The 17,223-nt window shown below is 46.8% G+C and overlaps 2 protein-coding genes and 1 non-coding gene across 10 annotated transcripts in view; 1 reads left to right on the top strand and 2 right to left on the bottom strand.

The window, feature by feature from the left end:
- LOC136407651 (bcl-2-like protein 2) overlaps positions 1-13,834 on the bottom strand; it is a 24,875-nt gene extending 11,041 nt beyond the window's left edge. Inside the window, exons 1-4 of one of the 3 annotated variants that reach the window (XM_066387921.1) lie at positions 13,710-13,834; positions 8,098-8,185; positions 7,205-7,644; positions 1,432-6,579 (exon numbers count right to left, since the gene is read on the bottom strand). In XM_066387921.1, coding sequence (XP_066244018.1) covers positions 6,430-6,579; positions 7,205-7,636 — 582 coding nt within the window. In that variant the 5' untranslated portion in view covers positions 7,637-7,644; positions 8,098-8,185; positions 13,710-13,834 and the 3' untranslated portion in view covers positions 1,432-6,429. Of the gene's footprint in view, positions 6,580-7,204; positions 7,645-8,097; positions 8,186-8,301; positions 8,405-8,483; positions 8,625-13,709 lie in introns of those variants that run through there. The other 2 variants (XM_066387920.1, XM_066387922.1) reach the window with 2 other exon arrangements.
- Positions 11,688-11,763, bottom strand: TRNAS-AGA (transfer RNA serine (anticodon AGA)). Its single transcript has one exon. It is a non-coding gene; the product is annotated as a tRNA-Ser (tRNA).
- PPP1R3E (protein phosphatase 1 regulatory subunit 3E) lies at positions 12,758-17,223 on the top strand. 6 transcript variants are annotated; one of them, XR_010751981.1, is made up of 4 exons: positions 12,758-13,488; positions 13,780-14,336; positions 16,199-16,274; positions 17,065-17,223. XR_010751981.1 is itself a non-coding variant. In XM_066387923.1 (2 exons), the coding sequence occupies exons 1-2, from the start codon at positions 13,072-13,074 to the stop codon at positions 14,200-14,202; spliced, it is 840 nt and encodes a 279-aa protein (XP_066244020.1). In that variant the 5' UTR covers positions 12,758-13,071; the 3' UTR covers positions 14,203-17,007. The 6 variants fall into 6 exon arrangements, 1 of the variants encoding a protein (XP_066244020.1); XR_010751980.1 differs by lacking the exon at positions 17,065-17,223 and adding an exon at positions 16,567-17,007; XR_010751978.1 differs by having other exon boundaries at positions 13,780-16,274.

Raw genomic sequence — 17,223 nt, 5'->3', positions numbered from 1 at the left:
CAGTAATTCTCTATAATCTAGAACTTCACTGTTTAATATGGTAGTCACACATGGGTACTGATTGCTTGAAACATGAGTAGTCCAAAATGAGATGTGCTGCAAGTGTCAAATATACACCAAATTAAAATGACTTTGTATGACAAGAGACTGTAAAATAACTTAATTAATTTTTAAATATTAATTACAGATTGAAATTATAGTTTTTATATACTGGGTTAAATAAAATATTAAAATTAGTTTGGGGTGTTTCTTTTTTTTGTTTTTTAATGAGGCTACTGGAAAATATAAAACTACATATGTGGCTTGCCTTATATTTATATTGGACAGTATTGATATAGAACCTTGAAGCTTTAATCACTTACTTATTGTATTTTGGAGCCGACGCCAAATTTTTCTAATCAAAGTTTTGCTCTACTTACTTTAACTTTTTAGCTCTGCCCTTGTATGGAAGTGGGGTGGCCATTTAAATGAGAAGGAACTGCTGCTGGGCTGTTTAATTTCCATTCTGCTTGGTTAACTTTTTTAAAAACTTTGTTCCTGAAAAACTTGTTTTTACACTAAACCAGAAATATGTTTTTGTTATCAAAAAAATCAGAAAATGCTGACAACAAAAAGAATAAAACAAAACTGCCCATAAAATCTACCATCCAGCCCTGGCTGGATAGCTCAGCTGGCTGGAGCATTATCCAGAAGAGCAGAGGTTGCCAGTTTGATCCCGAGTCTGTGCACATACAGGGACAGATAGATGTACCTGCCTCTCTCTCTTCACTAAAATCAATAAAAAATAAACATTTTAAAAAGTTCAAAAAAAACCACCCAGAGATAATAACTACTGATATTTTGATATATATCTTACCATTCCTGAAATTTTCAGCACAAAAGTGCATATAGAAGTGTGCGCACACCTGTTTATTTATTTATTTGGATCATACTGTATATATTATTTTCTAATCTATTTTCTTTTTTATACAGTGAGATACAGGAACATCTTTCCATATCAATAAAAATATTTTTCCAATTTCATTTTTCATGACTTTATTCAAAAGTCACCTTAGAAATGAGGCCTTCCCTAACCACTCTATTTAACAATAAAATCTATACATATGTATGTACACCTTCCAATCCTGCCCTAATGAATTATTTTTCTTCATAGTATTTGTCATCTAACATGAAATGTTATGTTAGTGAATATTGTGAACTTTGTTTCTCTTACTAGAATGTAAGTAACACGAAGGCAGAAATCTATGCCTCTTTGTTCACTTCTCTACCTCAGGGCCTAGAACTGTGCTCAGCACAGAAAGGATGCTTGAATGTTTGCTGCATGAATGATTAAAAAACTATATAGCATTTCATTATCTGTCTTCTGTTTGATTTTTTAAACATTGTTATTTTGTATCTCACCTTTATCCACATGTAAGGAAGCTTTTAAAGTTTTAAAAGGATCTGGTCTTAAAACATATCTACAATCTATCAATTTGTTAAAAAATCGTAACTAAATGTTGCTTAACTTTTACCAAAAGTGCCATTTGGAGAAATAACATTCACAGAAAACTTCCTGAAGGATAAATAATACATCTGCCCAACGTTGACTTGGCATGTGGAAGTCCCGGATTCGATTCCCGGCCAGGGCACACAGAAGTGCCCATTTGCTTCTCCACTCTCCCCTCTTTCCTTCCTCTCTGTCTCTCTCTTCCCCTCCTGCAGCCAAGGCTCCACTGGAGCAAAGTTGGCCCAGGCGCTGAGGATGGCTCTATGGCCTCCACCTCAGGCATTAGAATGACTCTGGTTGCAACAGAGCAACGCCCCAGATGGGCAGAGCATCGCCCCCTGGTGGGCGTGCCGGGTGGATCCTGGTAGGGCGCATGCAGGAGTCTCTCTGCCTCCCCGCTTTACTTCAGAAAAATAACAACAAAATAATAATAATACATCTGCCCATTTACATAGTCTAAAATTTAGCCCTATATTAAACTGGAGCATCACAGTGCATATTTGGGCTCAATTGTGATAAGCCTGACAGAAACAACTGAGGATTGACTGAATTCCCATTTGGTATTTGTATAAGAAACAGTAGTGCAAAACTCAACATATTTGCTCTCAGGTATTATAGATGGTGGTGTCCTCTATCTCACTCAGTGTCTTCTCAGAAGAGCCACAAAACTTTTTGCCCATCTTGGGAATTGAGATGCTTTTACAAATCCTAAAAGAAATGTGAATCTCATTATGTTTTCTAGTTTGCTTTAGCTGCCAAGAAGCTCAGAACTGAATTCATAGCCTAGATTTTGTATTCAGGAAAACTGCTTATAGAATGTCTTTTTTGTACATTAATTTCCCTTTAAATTTTCAATTTTCCCTACTTAAAAATCTGTATTTTTCTGTCTTTTTCTTTTTTTTTTTTTAGTGAGAAAGACAAACAGGAAGGGAGAGAGATGAGAAGCATCAGTTCATAGTTGCAGCACTTTAGTTCATTGATTGCTTTCATACGTGCCTTGATGGGGGGGGGCACTCTACTCAAGCCAGTGACCCCATGCTTATCTTAGACTTCAAGTGACCTTTGGGCTCAAGCCAGCAATAATGGGGTCATGTCTATGATCCCACACTCAAGCCGGCAACTCCGCATTCAAGCTGGTGAGCCTGCATTCAAGTCTGATGAGCCCACTATCAAGCCAGCAACTTGGGGTTTCAAAGCTGGGTCCTCAGTATCCCAGGTCAATGCTCTATCCACTGTGCCACCACCTGGTCAGGCCGTATGTTTTGTCTTTTAAGTATTCTAGTAAGATGTTCAAATGCTTTTTGGCAAATATAAATCAATCAGTCATTAAACCAGTAACTCTGCAGTGAAGAAAAATGCACTAGCTATCATAGACTGATGATATTAACTATGAAGAGCATCTACTTCCTTTTTCCCCTAGGGTCATGTTCACCAAGCCACTCTTGGATTTTAAGATGGCTTGCCCTGTAGATTTTTCTACAGAGGCTGTAAATGCAACCATGGATTCCTCTAAGCAGTATATTTCTCACTACAATTTAACACATAAACCCAAATACCATTTTATTGCACTGTATTATAGAAAAACTAGAAAATTCCTGCTTATAATTTAAAATTAAGATGACTATTTCTGTCAGACATGATTATGATGTGGTCCTAGACTAGAAGTACAGAAGGATGGGCTGAATACTTGTAGTTTCCATTCAACTTAGCATTACAATGTCTGAAACCAAATGTCTCACGGGACCTTTAGTAAAGGAAGCAGGGATTCCATTTTTGCCAGACTTAAGTCTGAGGTAGGCAACAGGGTATATTGGGGAGAAATGCCCATTATCACACACTTCTGATCAGAAGCTGAACCACAACTGGGGACTTGATTACCATCACACAAAGATTGTTTTGTAGGTTCCCTTTTGGTTTTTCTTTTTAGCCATCCCAAAGTACCGCATACACACACCCTCTTAAGGCTTGGGCTGGCACAGATGGAGTTCTTGGCTTTGGGCATTCGGCTGAGGTGGGGGGGGGGGGGAAACTCTGATTTTTTTTTTTCCTCAACACTTTCCAAAACTTCTATTACTCTAATTCTTGACCTTAACAAGGGCATGAAGAGATGACTGGATCAAGAAATGTCCTGACCCCGGGCTACATACAGTGTAGAAGTCACAAACCCTGCTCAGTCCTTCTCATTAAACTTCTGGGCTTTATTTATTTTTTAATACGACCATTACATATTACACAAAAATAAAAGTCAAATGAACTTGGTATTTATAAATTATTAAATAAAAATACAGGAATATATATTTATATCTATAGAGCTTTTTCTTTTCTTCTAAACTAACCAAATCTGTTCTCCCACCATTTTATGATTTTAAAAAAGTAAAATAGTGTATGCCCTAGAATAAGTGGGGAGTGGGCTTAACAATTGCAGGACCCAGTTGCCCTACTTCTGCTCCTTCCTTGGCCTAGGCAAGTCCTTATTTGTCCCTTTGGGCTCTGGAGAGAAGGAAACACCCTCCACCTATTTAATCTCTGAAAAATGACAATTAGATTTATTTCCCTTATTAAAAAAAAAAAGAAGTGGATTTAAAAATCGGGAGCCATTCTCAGCCTTCCTGGCCAAGAGCTAATCCCAAGGAACTATATGGCTCTGTAAGAGAGTCTCTGCTTTTCCCTGACAGAAGAGTCTCTGGGGTTTCCATTGCCCCTCACACTAAGAAGGGCAGGCTAGTTCAAAACAGCCCACTGTGGTCCCATCCGAGCTATGCTTCCAGGAATCCAGACCAAGCCCCTTACACTTTCAGAAGACAGCCTCTCCTTCCACCCAGGTGTGAAGGCCTCAGAGCAGAGCATTTCAGTAACCATGATCCCTGCTGCCCATTTGCTCAAGACCCCTCAGAAGAGCTAACAGGGATAAGCGGTGTCCCATGGTAAAGGGTAGGGTGACGAGTCTGCCCCAAACCTGGGGGAATACAGGCTCCATGGAGCTAATGATCTATCAGTGGTTTTCCAACTTTTTTCAGCAGCAAACCCCTTAATGCAAATTAAAATCTTACCCTGAACCCCGATAAGAGCTACAAGGAGAGCTGTTCTGTTTGAGGGCAAGTAGCCCAGCCTGCTCAGCACGCCCCCTTCACTTTCATCTCCCCCAAGGACTCCTGAGGCAACCCCTAGGAAACTCTGGGGCTCTGCCAAGCAGTTTGAAAACCACTGGCCTAGTTTGTCCTGAGCAAGTCAGAGGCGCCCCCCACCCCAACTGCCTGCCACAGAGCAGCTCTGAGTTTCTGGTATCAGCATACTCTCGACAGACCAAGTGGCACATGCAGCCTACCATCTCCCCCATAAATATCATTAAAAAGTGCAGCCCTCTCTCAAGCACAAAAGTCTGGGCTAAACACCTGAGGCCAATTTTGGTCCCACATTCTAGTGAGTACAACTATGTTGCCACCTTCTGGGACCAAGTAAAAAATCTCCAAAAAGAGTCAACCATGGTCTAGCTAAATTGATCAGTGCTCAGGGCTAAGGGCAGGTACCTAGAGCACTATGTCTAAAGAAGTCAGCATTGGAGAGCAGCAATTTTAGCACCTTAGAAAGTGCAGCAGTGAGGTCTGGCTCAGGGCATGCATTCGGAGTTAAATCATTTCTTTCTCAAAACAAAAAGCTGTAATCTGAATCTGTTCTAGAAGACTGTGAGCTCTAAAGTTAACATTCGCAGGCTCTGAGGTACAGACAAGTAACACCCATGCAAACAGCGTGGCTTCAAAGAAAATATGAATGTTTCCAGATCATGGTAGGTACTCCAGAATCCATACACTTGGCCCTTGATAAAGCAGCACCAAAGCCCACCATCAGAACAGGCCAGTCACGGAGTACACACCACCCTCACATCCATGGGGTTCAGAGCTGGAATGTTCCCCTCAAGGCATCAACAGTCTCACTGAGACATAGTGCAGGACCCAGATTGTATTCTAGATCAGCATTTACGTCCACACTCAAAAGGTAAATTAATTAGAGCCCCAATTTAGAGTTTTAAGTTTGGGTGCAGAATGCCCCAGAGATAGGGAACACTTCAGGCACCAGTGTGCCCTGGTGGGAGAGAAGGCAGCAGGCATGTCCAGCTACCAAAGCCTCTACCCACTATAGGCTCTACAGCCCTGCCTTTCCATCAAAGCCCAGGAGGCAGCAGCAAATGCATGATGCACAAGGAAGGGGGACCATGAAGGAACAAGGCCAGCTACAGAACTGCTCTTCTCTTCAAAGCCCTGCTAATGACTTTCCACAGAGAAGCGCCCAAAGCCCTCATTTGGATAGAGTCTCTCCCTCAGCCTTGAGGCACCAGGACAAGGGGAGGAGGGAGAAGTGCGTTGGGAGGTAGGCAGAGAACTGCCCCGCTCTTGCCACTGCAAGAGGGAATGTTTTGTTCTTAAAGAATCCCACTGCCACCAGATTAGACAAGCAACCAGCATGCACATGAGCACGCGTGCACATGCACACGTGTGTCCAAGCAGCCCAGTCACAGCCACCTCTCTCTATCACCTGAGAATCCAAGCTTCCATTCAAGGGAGTGCCTTCTGGGTTTTCCCCAAATCCCACTCATCCAATGGAGACACCAACCCCTTATGCAAGTCAACCTAATCATGGTTGCAAACCGACCTCTAGCTAGCTTTCTGTGCCTACACCTACAGGTATACCTCCCATCTCCCCCTAAACCTGGAATGAATCCATCTCCTGAACCCCTGACTTTCCAAGTAATTTCCCCAAGGTCTCCAGTTCACTCTTCCAACTGCCTGCCTGGCACACTCCACTCCCTCACGTAGTCCCCTGCCCCTTCCCATCTCTGTTCCATGCCCAGCCATTCACCCCACTTCTTTCAAGGGCATTTCTCTATTCTGTTCCTGCTCTCCTGTCCCCTAGCCACACCTAGCCCCACTTGGCCCTGGACTTTCTCACTTGCTAGCAAAAAAGGCCCCTACAGTTACCAGGGCCCCCAGTGCCACGGCCCCCGTCAGCACTGTCCTCACTGAGGCCCAGTTCCCCTCCCGCAGGCGCCGAGCCTCCTCCAGGGCCCCGTCCCCGTATAGAGCTGTGAACTCCGCCTGTGGGAGAAAAGGGAAGTAGGAGAGAAAGAAGGAGAAAGGGATATCAGGAGAAGAAAGAGTAGAGAAAAGAGGAGAGGAAGAGTTCCAGTTCCATCCACTGAAAGCACTACCCCACACCCAGCCCCTCTCCAGCCAAAGCTCTACTGGCTACAATCCCCTCTCATCCCCCATGAGTGCCTGGCTCATCTGCCTTCCCTGCCTTAAGTGAATCCCATCCTTCCCTTGGGCAAAAATTCTGCTCAGAACTGGCACCCTTTGCTAAGACTTGCCTGACCACCACCCATCCCTGACTCCTGTCCCCATGCCATGTGCTCAAGTATAAAATATTCCTGATGGATGGATGCTGTTTCCCTGCTGGCACTCCCATGGGTACTGTGGATTCTGTCCTCTGCTTTAGACCATGAGCCCATCCAGTCATGACTGCATGGCAGCCCTGGAGTGCAGAGTCCAGCGTGATGCCCACAGTGATGGCATCTGACTTCACCCAAATAGGGATTCTTAGCCCCCATGCCTTATTCATTCCCAGCACAGCTGCCCCCAGCCACCAGATCCCCTCACCCCTTTCCCCTGGAGACCAGCTTTGCGGTGGGATGTGAAGGGCAGCAACTGAGAAGCTTCTTACCCAGCCCCCACTGCTGTGGATCCAGTCAGCCAGCCGTGTCTCCAGGTAGGCCACCATCCACTCCTGCACTTGTCCCACAAGTGGTTCCATCTCCTTGTTGACACTCTCAGCACAAAGAGCAGCTCCAAAGACAAAGAAGGCCACAAGGCGGCCCCAGTTGGGGCCCCCTTGGAAGAGTTCATCAGAAACCTGGGTGAAGCGTTGTTGGGCTGAGCCCGGGGTCACATGCAGCTGAGCCGCCAGATCAGAGAAGGTGCGACGGAAGCGTGTCTCAAACTCATCTCCAGCTGCCCGCATAGCTTGGTGCAGCGGGTCAGCTGCTGGGCCCTCCCCAGGGCCGGCTCCACAAACATAACCCTTCTGCCTCAGCTTATAGCCTACAAAGTCTGCCACCAGAGCCCGTGTGTCTGGGGCTGAGGCTGGGGTCGCCATCCGGGCGGCTGTAAGAGTCAAGAATGAAAGATTGGCATGAATATATATGGTCAGAGACCCGGAATGAGTTATTTCAGGTTTGGCCAACCCAAGAGACAGGGAGGGCTGTTGAAAGAAATGCTCAGGGAGAGCAAAGAACAAGAAAATTAAATCATGGTGAGGGGCCAAGGCATGAGGGGATGACCTCAAATTTGTAGTAAGCCAAATTAAATGTAAACAAGTAAATTTAATTTAAAACTACTTTAGATTTTTCCCATAAGACAATACCAGTTCTATGACACCCCTACAAACTCCCTGTTTACAGTACACACCTTTTGGCTAGAGAAGAGGCTTAGGACCTCTCCAGAGGTAAGATGTGAAGATGCTGGCAGAGGCACAAGATGGGGGAGGAGACAGAGGCTGAAGGGAAAGGTGGGGGAAGCAAAGGGTTATTGTGGACAGAGGAGGAAGGGGACACTCACCCAGCCTGGATAGCAGCTCTTAGGACCCAGCACTGGTGGCAAGGAGCCCCCAGCTGGGGCCTTTCATCCTTCTAGCCAGCGTGGAGCCCTGGGAAGGGGAGGAAGATATCAGGGCTAGGCGAGGAAGGCCAGGGATCAGGGTCTGGGCTGAAAATGGCTGGGGTTGCAGCTCCCAGGACCAGGCCCCTGCCCCTAACGCTCTACCAGCTGTGTGGCCGAGTCCATGTTTAATGATTGTCCTCCCAGGAAATCCAGGGCCAAGGGCTTCCTGCCGACACCATCTCTACTCCCGGCTCCCCCCAGTGCAGCCCAAAGGCCCAGCTCCTCCCTCACCCCCACCCTCTGCCTGTCTCCAATCCGCCCGCCTGCCAGGTTAGGGATCTCACGGGTCAGGCCGCTGCCGGGATCCAAGCCGTTTCCTGGTGCAGAAGCTGGGAGGGAGGGAGGGAGAGAGGGAGGAAGGGAGGAAAGGAAGGAGGGAGGAGAAAGTGGGGGCGGGAGGAGAAAGTGGGGACGGGAGGGAGGGCCCGGCGCCTGGTGATGATGGGGCCCAGAGATGCGTCCAGAGAGAGGGGCGGGGCTGGGACGCAGGCTTGAGAAGGGCCACAATTCGGGAAGAGAGAGGGTTGCTGGAGGCCAAGAAGAGCAGGGCAGAGAGGGCACCAAGGGCTGGGCTGGGCTGCTGACCCTGGAGTCTGCCCAGAGAAGCTGTCTAGGCCTCAGCGAACCTCAGAGCATATTCAGCATTTGCAGAAGGTCTCTGATGTTCCCTGCACTTGCTGAACTTCTCTGGCCTTGGTGTGGTTGCCTGGAAAAAAGAAGCAGTTCCCATACCAATGGGAACTGCCTGCCAGGTGCCATGCCCAGAGGGACTGGCAGACACAACATGGACGCCAAACATTTCACTTTTTCCATTCTCCAGGACCTTTAACCCAGTGATTTCTTGTAGACTGGGACTTTAGCCAGGCATCAGGGAGCCAGGAGTTGGATCACAAGCAATTTCTACAGGTAATCAGACTGGTAATCTTTTCATAATCTTTTCATAATCAGACTGGTTTTCTTCTTAATTCTTTTTACCCAACACATGAACTCATTTTCATTATGAAAAAGCAAACAATATATAAGTATAGAAAAAATATATAAGTCCATTATCTCCCTCCCTCGGCACCTCCCACAATTCCTCCTTCCTTCCTGGAGGTTGCCAAGCGAGGTTGATGTTTATCCTTACATCTATATGCATATATATGTATGTGTACTGTTTATACATAGCAGTTCACAGAGTGTGAAGCCATCTGACCATAGCTGATCCACATGAAGGCATTCTCAGGCATCCCAACCAGCCCACTGGCTTTTGCAGCTGGCACTGACTTCAGCTCCATTTGGAGAGATGTCCAACTAAAGACCAGACAGAGATTACCCAATTCTCCTTTCCTGCTGGTTCCCTTTGCTGGTTCTCATCTGCCCCTATGGTCACTGAACAAGCAAGGTCTTTTCTACAACAGTAACAACACATTTTGAAAACTTATGCCTGACCTGTGGTGGTGCAGTGGATAAAGCGCCAACCTGGAAATGCTGAGGTCGCCGGTTCAAAACCCTGGGCTTGCCTGGTCAAGGCACATATGGGAGTTGATGCTTCCAGCTCCTCCTCACCTTCTCTCTCTCTCCCTCTCTGTCTCTCTCTCTCTCCTCTCTAAAATGAATTAAAAAATAAAGATTTAAAAAAAAAAAAAAAAAAGAAAACTTATTAGGTGCTAAATACTTACTTATACATGCATAATATTTTATCCTCACACCAATCCTTTTTTTGGGAAATGAGGCTTGGAGAGGTTAAATAATTTGCCCCAAGCCACATACTGCGAGCTGGGACAATCTAATTCTCACTTCAAAGCTAGTCTTAACACTGCACTGCTTCAAAGTTCCTCTTCACTTCAGGTCATCAATGTTCTTATCATGCCATTTACAAGCCCAAACTCGGTTCTCCCCTGTATTCTGATCATACAGCCTATCCAGTCCTTTATAAATGTGCTTTTAACCACCCTCATTTCTTCTTTGCTCTTGGGCTGATCATTCTGGCTGCTACCAGAAAAGAAAACTGCTTCCTTCTTTTGAGAATAACCTAATCTAGTTCTTCATTTGCAATCCTGCTTTCTTCTAAGGCATTTGCTTGAAATAAAACCACTTTTAAATCTCAGAATCCAAATATATTTCTCTGACTCCCACTTATTTATACTCTCTTTGAGAGCAGGAACTGAATTTTACTCCTTTTATGTCCTCAAGGCCTAATAGACCCTCAGTAAATGTTGATTCAATGAATCACTCAATGCCTCTGGTCAATTATTGAGCAGACTCAGTCAGATGTTCAAAGATAACTGCCGTGGCTGTTTAAGAAACAAAGGTATTTGGAAGAAAGGTTCAGTGGTGGTTTGAGCAACTAGGAAAACAGAGCTGCTGGACCAACACAAATTATACTGAGTCCAAAGCTGTGTACCTCAAGGATCTTCTCACAATAACACTACAGAGCCAAGGAATGGCAGCTCAAACTGTAGACAAGGCAACAGGGCTTTTACCAGAAAACCTCAAGCCATATAGGCTAACCTTGAACATTACCTATTCCATTAATGATATATTTCACCAGAGCAAGGAAGACAGTTTTAAACTGGTTGACTATAAATTAATGAAACACTTTACATTAAAATATGAAAAGAATATGTCCATGGATTATGTCTGTGGATTTATATATGTATATATTAAGTAAGAAAATAAAACTCAGTATTACTTTAAAAATTAGTCCTGGCTAAATGGCATTGCTGTGGTTAATACAATAGCACTGCTGGAGTTAAAATGCAAACAGGAATGAATTGTACAGTATTAAGATACTATTATGTGTCACTGTTCATTTCCTCTTTAGTCACTTGTGATTTTAAAGTTAAACTCTTTTGCTGTTTTAAATTTAGAGATTCCATTCCTATTCTAAAAGTCCCCATTTCACCTGACCTGTGGTGGCACAGTGGATAAAGTGTCAACCTGCTGAGGTTGCTGGTTCGAAAGCCTGGGTTTGAGCAGTCAAGGCACATACTAGAAGAAACTATGACTTGATGCTTCCTGCTCCCCTCCCCCAGCCTTTCTCTAAAATCAATCAATTAAAAAAATTTTTAAAAGATAATAAAAGTCCCCATTTCAATACTCTGAAGATGTTAACTATACTGCTCACAAAAATTAGGGGATATTTTAAAATGAATATAAAGCGATAAAATATCCCCTAATTTTTGTGAGCAATGTATTACCAGTAAATGTTTTTTTTTTTCTTTTCATTTTTCTGAAGCTGGAAACAGGGAAAGACAGTCAGACTCCCGCATGCGCCGGACCGGGATCCACCCGGCACGCCCACCATGAGGGGACGCTCTGCCCATCCTGGGCGTCGCCATGTTGTGACCAGAGCCACTCTAGCGCCTGAGGCAGAGGCCACAGAGCCATCCCCAGCGTCCGGGCCATCTTTGCTCCAATGGAGCCTTGGCTGCGGGAGGGGAAGAGAGAGACAGAGAGGAAAGCGTGGCGGAGGGGTGGAGAAGCAAATGGGTGCTTCTCCTGTGTGCCCTGGCCAGGAATCGAACACGGGTCCTCCGCACTCTAGGCCGACGCTCTACCGCTGAGCCAACCAGCCAGGGCCAGTAAATGTTTTAATTTTATACTACCAAGTAGACAAGAGAGTGGACTCTAGAGCTAGATTACTCAGGTTCTAATCCCAGCTCCCCAATTATTACCTAGGTGACCCTGGGGAAGAGTCCTAACCCCTCTCCATCGATTTTCTCATTTGTAAAATAGCCTAATATGATGGTTGTACTATGAATTAAATGTTTGTAAAACTCTTACAACCATACTAGCACATTGTACATGCTATATAAGATCAATAGGTAAATTTAAAAAATACTAAACAAAGCTTCCCATGCTTTTTTTCACTAACAGAAAAAAAAAAAATGAAGAAAAACGGTGGCTCTGTGCCCTTCTTGGAACCTCCCACTGAAACAAGAACTCTACAGTCCCAGTTCCAAGAGAGTGGTGTGCTTAATCATTCAAATAATTTGAGGGCCTACTATGTGATGAAACTATGAATCAGACACAGCCTCTGTTATGAAAGGGCTTGCAATTCCGTTACAGATCAGAATTCTTATCCACTTTTTTACAGATGAGAAAACTGAGGTCCAGAAAAGTTGTGCTAAATAGCACCAGAGGTCAGAAGCTATGTCTTTCCACGACTCTCAGTTCAGAACTCTTTCCAGCGAACCATCCACTCTTGTGAGCACACTTCAGCTTCTATATATTTGGGACTCTACCTAGTTTAATGATCTTCCCTTCTTTGCACCCACCACCTCTCTGCTCCCAAACCTGGAGCCTAGGGTTTAGGAAAAACGGTCAGCCATTAAAAAAAAAAAAAAAAGCACAGTCTGAGCATTTTGGAGCTTCCCGTGGAAGAAAAGGAAATGTTACTCTTTACATCCTGCATTAAGTCTACCAGCAAGGATGTGGCCGTTTTTTAAAAATCTGGCAGTGTGGTCTTACTCAGGACCGAAAGGGTGGAGTCTCCGCGACTGCAGCAGCAGCAGCAGCGAAGACTGTTGGGGAGCCACCTGTCAGAGGGCTGTGGGCGGGGGCGGGGTCCGGGGCCGCGGAGACCAGAAAGTGTGTGCGACTAAAGCGCACGCTTAGAGCACACAGCTTTCAGAAGACAGGAGGTGATCGTCTTAAGACCTAGGGAGCTGACGGCCAGGAGGGAAAGGTAGTCACAGAACCGAGGCAGAACTACGGGAGGTGGAAGACAGTGGAGGTGACTGCAAGGAGAGTACGCAACCGCGAGAGCACGCGAGGGGCGGCAGAAGCGGGCTGAGCGGCTTTAGCGTGGACATCCGGCGGGCTGGCCCACTGGGAGGGAGGGCGACACAGCGGCGCTGCGGGCGGCCCTGCGGAGCTGGGAATGCCATGTCTCGCGAGCGGCCCCCCCGCACCGACATCCCCCGTAACCTGAGCTTCATTGCTGCGCTAACGGAACGCGCCTACTACCGCAGCCAGCGACCCAGCCTCGAGGAGGAGTCGGAGGAGGAGCCAGGAGAGGGCGGGACGCGACTCGGGGCCCGATCCCGCGCTCACGCTTCGAGTCGGGGCCGCCGGGCTCGCTCAGCACCCGCCAGAGGCAGCGGGGCCCGGGCGCCCCGGAGTCGCAGCCCCGACACCCGCAAGAGAGTGCGTTTCGCCGATGCGTTGGGGCTAGAGCTGGCCGCGGTGCGCCGCTTCCGCCCCGGAGAGCTACCCCGGGTGCCCCGCCACGTGCAGATCCAGCTGCAAAGGGACGCCCTCCGCCACTTTGCGCCGTGCCAGCCCCGCGCCCGCGGCCTCCAGGTAAGCGGCAGAGGCACGCCACTTTCGCGGGGGCCTCCCTTCCCTGCCGCGACGGGTGTGGGGGAGTGAATTTATCAGGAATACCCATCTTCACCCTGAACCTCCCGGCTTGCTTCCGCACTTCCCTTTTGGCGAAGGTCTTAAGCTACTTTCGTAGTTAGTTAGGCCGCACTCTAATGGCCGGACCCCAGGGTCGTGCTCAGATTGGTCCAGTCCCTCACCTCCACCCCGCCCCCTGTGTCTGTCGTTTTGTCTCGGAGACTCTGTCCTTCCTCTCCATTTCGTTCCCAGGAGGCGCGCCCTGCCCTGGAACCTGCCAGCGAGCCCGGCTTCGCCGCCCGTTTGCAGGCGCAGCGCATCTGCCTGGAACGCGCCGAGGCTGGCCCCCTGGGCGTGGCCGGGAGCGCGCGCGTGCTGGACCTGGCCTACGAGAAGCGCGTGAGCGTGCGCTGGAGCGCCGACGGCTGGCGGAGCCAACGTGAGGCGCCAGCCGCCTACGCCGGCCCAGCCCCGCCCCCGCCGCGCGCCGATCGCTTCGCTTTTCGCCTGCCTGCGCCGCCCATCGGGGGTGCCCTGCTTTTCGCCTTGCGCTATCGTGTGACCGGCCATGAGTTCTGGGATAACAACGGCGGCCACGACTATGCTCTACGTGGGCCCGAGCACCCGGGCAGTGGCGCAACCCCGGAGCGTCAGGGCTGGATTCACTTTATATGAGACGCCTGCGGCCCACTGCGGAACTACTAAAAGCACCTGGGGCCTGGGGAAGCCCGAAGCTTTAGAAGGGAGGAAGGGAAGAACCCGAGTTCGGCGGGGAGTTTACAAGAAAGTCAAGTGGGGGAGAATCAAAAGTGTGTTGGTGTGGGTGGAATCAGTTAAGGTGGAAACCAGTTGGATAGGAGTAAAAGGAACCTAAGGCATAAAGAAAGGAGACAGGAAAGGGCGCTGGAAGGATTAGAAAAAAGTGGAAGAATAGGGATGATGGTGACGTTCTCTTCCATGAGTGCTCACTGGGTGAAAGGAGTTAGTTGACCTAGGCAGTGGAAGGTTAAGGTACATCTTTGGGATTGATGAGGTATTTTGTGTTAAGTGGTAGTCCACCCCAGTTGAAGTCATTTAGATTGGTGGTCCATTTCTTTTTCTTACACACCTTTGCCAGCTCAGGTCCCTCAGCCCTGCCCATCCTAACTTTAACTCAGCGACAATTGCCTTGCTGAAGTCCCAGGAACTTGGCAATTACTTCCTACTCCCTGGCATTATGATAGGATCCCCTTGTTACCCCTGATTGTCCCTAGCTTCAGTTTCTGAGAACTGGCTGAGGTGTGATAGCAGGTAGCAATCCGAATTCCTGACAGCCCTGGGGGTTTTTGTTGTTTTTTGTGACAGACAGAAAGAGGGACAGATAGGGATAGACAGGAAGGGAGAGAGATGAGAAGCATCAATTCTTCGTTGCAGCACCTTAGTTCATTGATTGCTTTCTCATATGTGCCTTGATGGGGGGGGGGGGCTACAGCAGAGCAAGTGACCTCTCACTCAAGCCAGTGACCTTGGGCTCAAGCTGGTGAGCCTTGCTCAAACCAGATGAGCCCTCACTCAAGCTGGCAACCTTGGGGTTTTGAACCTGGGTCCTCTGCATCCCAGTCCGACGCTCCATCCACTGCGCCATAGGGGTTTAAATGAAGGCAAAACCAACTCCAGGCCTGTCCCTGTTGCCAAATAATGCAGTGCCTGAAGGGTTGGTACACTCAGGGACTTCTGGGAAAATGCCAGCTTTACATTTCTGGGGTGCCTTCTAATAACCTCTAAGCACTTTCTGGACTATTTTTCAAGGGACAGTAAATTACAAGAATCATTATCCAGATTATGCTTCAGAAGATAAGGAAGTCACTGACTAGCTGTATAACTTTGGGCAAGTTCCTTCACCTCTCTGGGGCCCAGTTTTCTCCTTGGGAAGTTGGTTTAGGATTAGATGACCTCTTAGAGCTCTTCTTGCTTTGCCATTTTATGATCTCTGAGTGGCACAGTGTAGATTAGAAGCCACGTTCCCCAGCCTATGGTTGGAGTGCCACAGTTCAGAATACACAACCCCCCTAGCGTCTGGTTGGGGCTTAGGATGGGTCCTCCACAGCCCAGGAAGTATCCTTAAACCAGCCTGCAACCTCTGTATTCTAGGCCATTTTCAAACCACAGCCCCATCCTCGACCCTTGTTTATACTCTGGCCCCAGCTTGAGGTCTGTGAGACAGCTTTGAAGACGTGTATCTCTCTTGGGGGAAATGATGCTTAGGAGTCCCAAAGATGAAAGGAAACTACTGGGGACCCTTGAGGATAAAGGATTATGAGTATAAGAAAGGGAAAACATTTCAAATCAAAAATTGAAGCAACTTGAAAATTAAGTGGCACCAGAAGATGGCACTCCGCTCCATATCCTGAGCAAGTAAAATGTAAAAGCTGGGCTCACCCATCCACATTCATGCCTTGTTTCTCCTGGTTAACCTCTGCTGGTTATTTTTCTTTCCCTTACCCTGTTTCTAAGCTCTTTGCTTTTTTCTTATGCCTCTCTTTATTTCATTTTTCTTTTAGTATATAGGGTATTTACCTTAATTTTCACTTTCCATTCATCCTTGTGCTATTCCTCCCCCCCCCCCCCCAGAAGGGTGGATAACCTACTTCCTTTTCTCCAAGACGGTGGTTGATCTACCTTCCTCCCTCAGGCTCCTTGATAATCTTCTAGAAGGGAGAAGAGGGAAAAGAAGCAGTTCCTGATGAAGATGAGCAAAGAGCTCTGAGGTAACCAACTCCATACCCCCTTTTCTATTACTAATTTCTCAAAGGACATTTTCTAGACCCCCGCTTCCCTATCAAGTAAGTGAAAGAGAGTGCATGCACATGTACCAATACATGCATTTGGAATACAGTATGGGGCTTTTTATCATGCTCCTCCTGTCCAAAGCCTTAATCCTTTGAAGAAAGGTGGCTAAAAGAGAGGAACCTGGAGTCATTCCTCATACAAATGCCCATTAAAACATCATCCTTATCTGGTCAAGAAAACAATTTCATGCATCTTATGGATCACCTTCAGGTCAAAGTTCCAGCCAAAGGAAGACAGGAACTGTACTGGAAGCCACCACACAATGTACTTACTAGTCATCAATGAGGAGCCCAAGGGAGGATAATGGAGAGGGAGAGTGGGGTGAGGCTCAGTGTGTAGTCTCTTGTTTAATGTGTATGCATTACTGTTATGTTGTATTAACTATTGTAATAGCTTACATTTACTTATACACTAAAGCCTGGTGTCTTGCATGCATTAATATCTTCAAAACTCTAGGAGTTGAGTAATATTATCCCTGTTTTAGAGATGAAGAAACAGCTCAGAAAAACTCAGTAATTTGTTCAAGATCATATAACTAGTACATGGCAGAACTAAGATTGTAAACCCAGAAAATCTCCAGAGCCTTCTTGCATAATCATGATGCTATATTTTTTCCTTTAAAAACAAAATTTAAAACCTTGCCATATGTCATCTCTTATTAGGAACAAAAAAAGTTTTTAAATGTGCTCTGCCTTCCCATCTTCCTAGTCTCCTGAACTGGCTTGAAGAAAGCAAAGCACTGAGGGTCCCAAGCTTCATCTCCTTCCAGAAGCCTATAACTGTCTCCTGTGCAGGAGCAGCAAGGGACCAACCTGCCTGCCTGCTAGAGAACTTGGAACCCATTTGAACCCATACAATGGAATTATC

This window comes from Saccopteryx leptura, chromosome 6 (genome assembly GCF_036850995.1).
Source record: "Saccopteryx leptura isolate mSacLep1 chromosome 6, mSacLep1_pri_phased_curated, whole genome shotgun sequence".
Lineage (NCBI taxonomy): Eukaryota > Metazoa > Chordata > Mammalia > Chiroptera > Emballonuridae > Saccopteryx > Saccopteryx leptura.
This window is presented reverse-complemented; position numbering and strand designations above follow the sequence as displayed.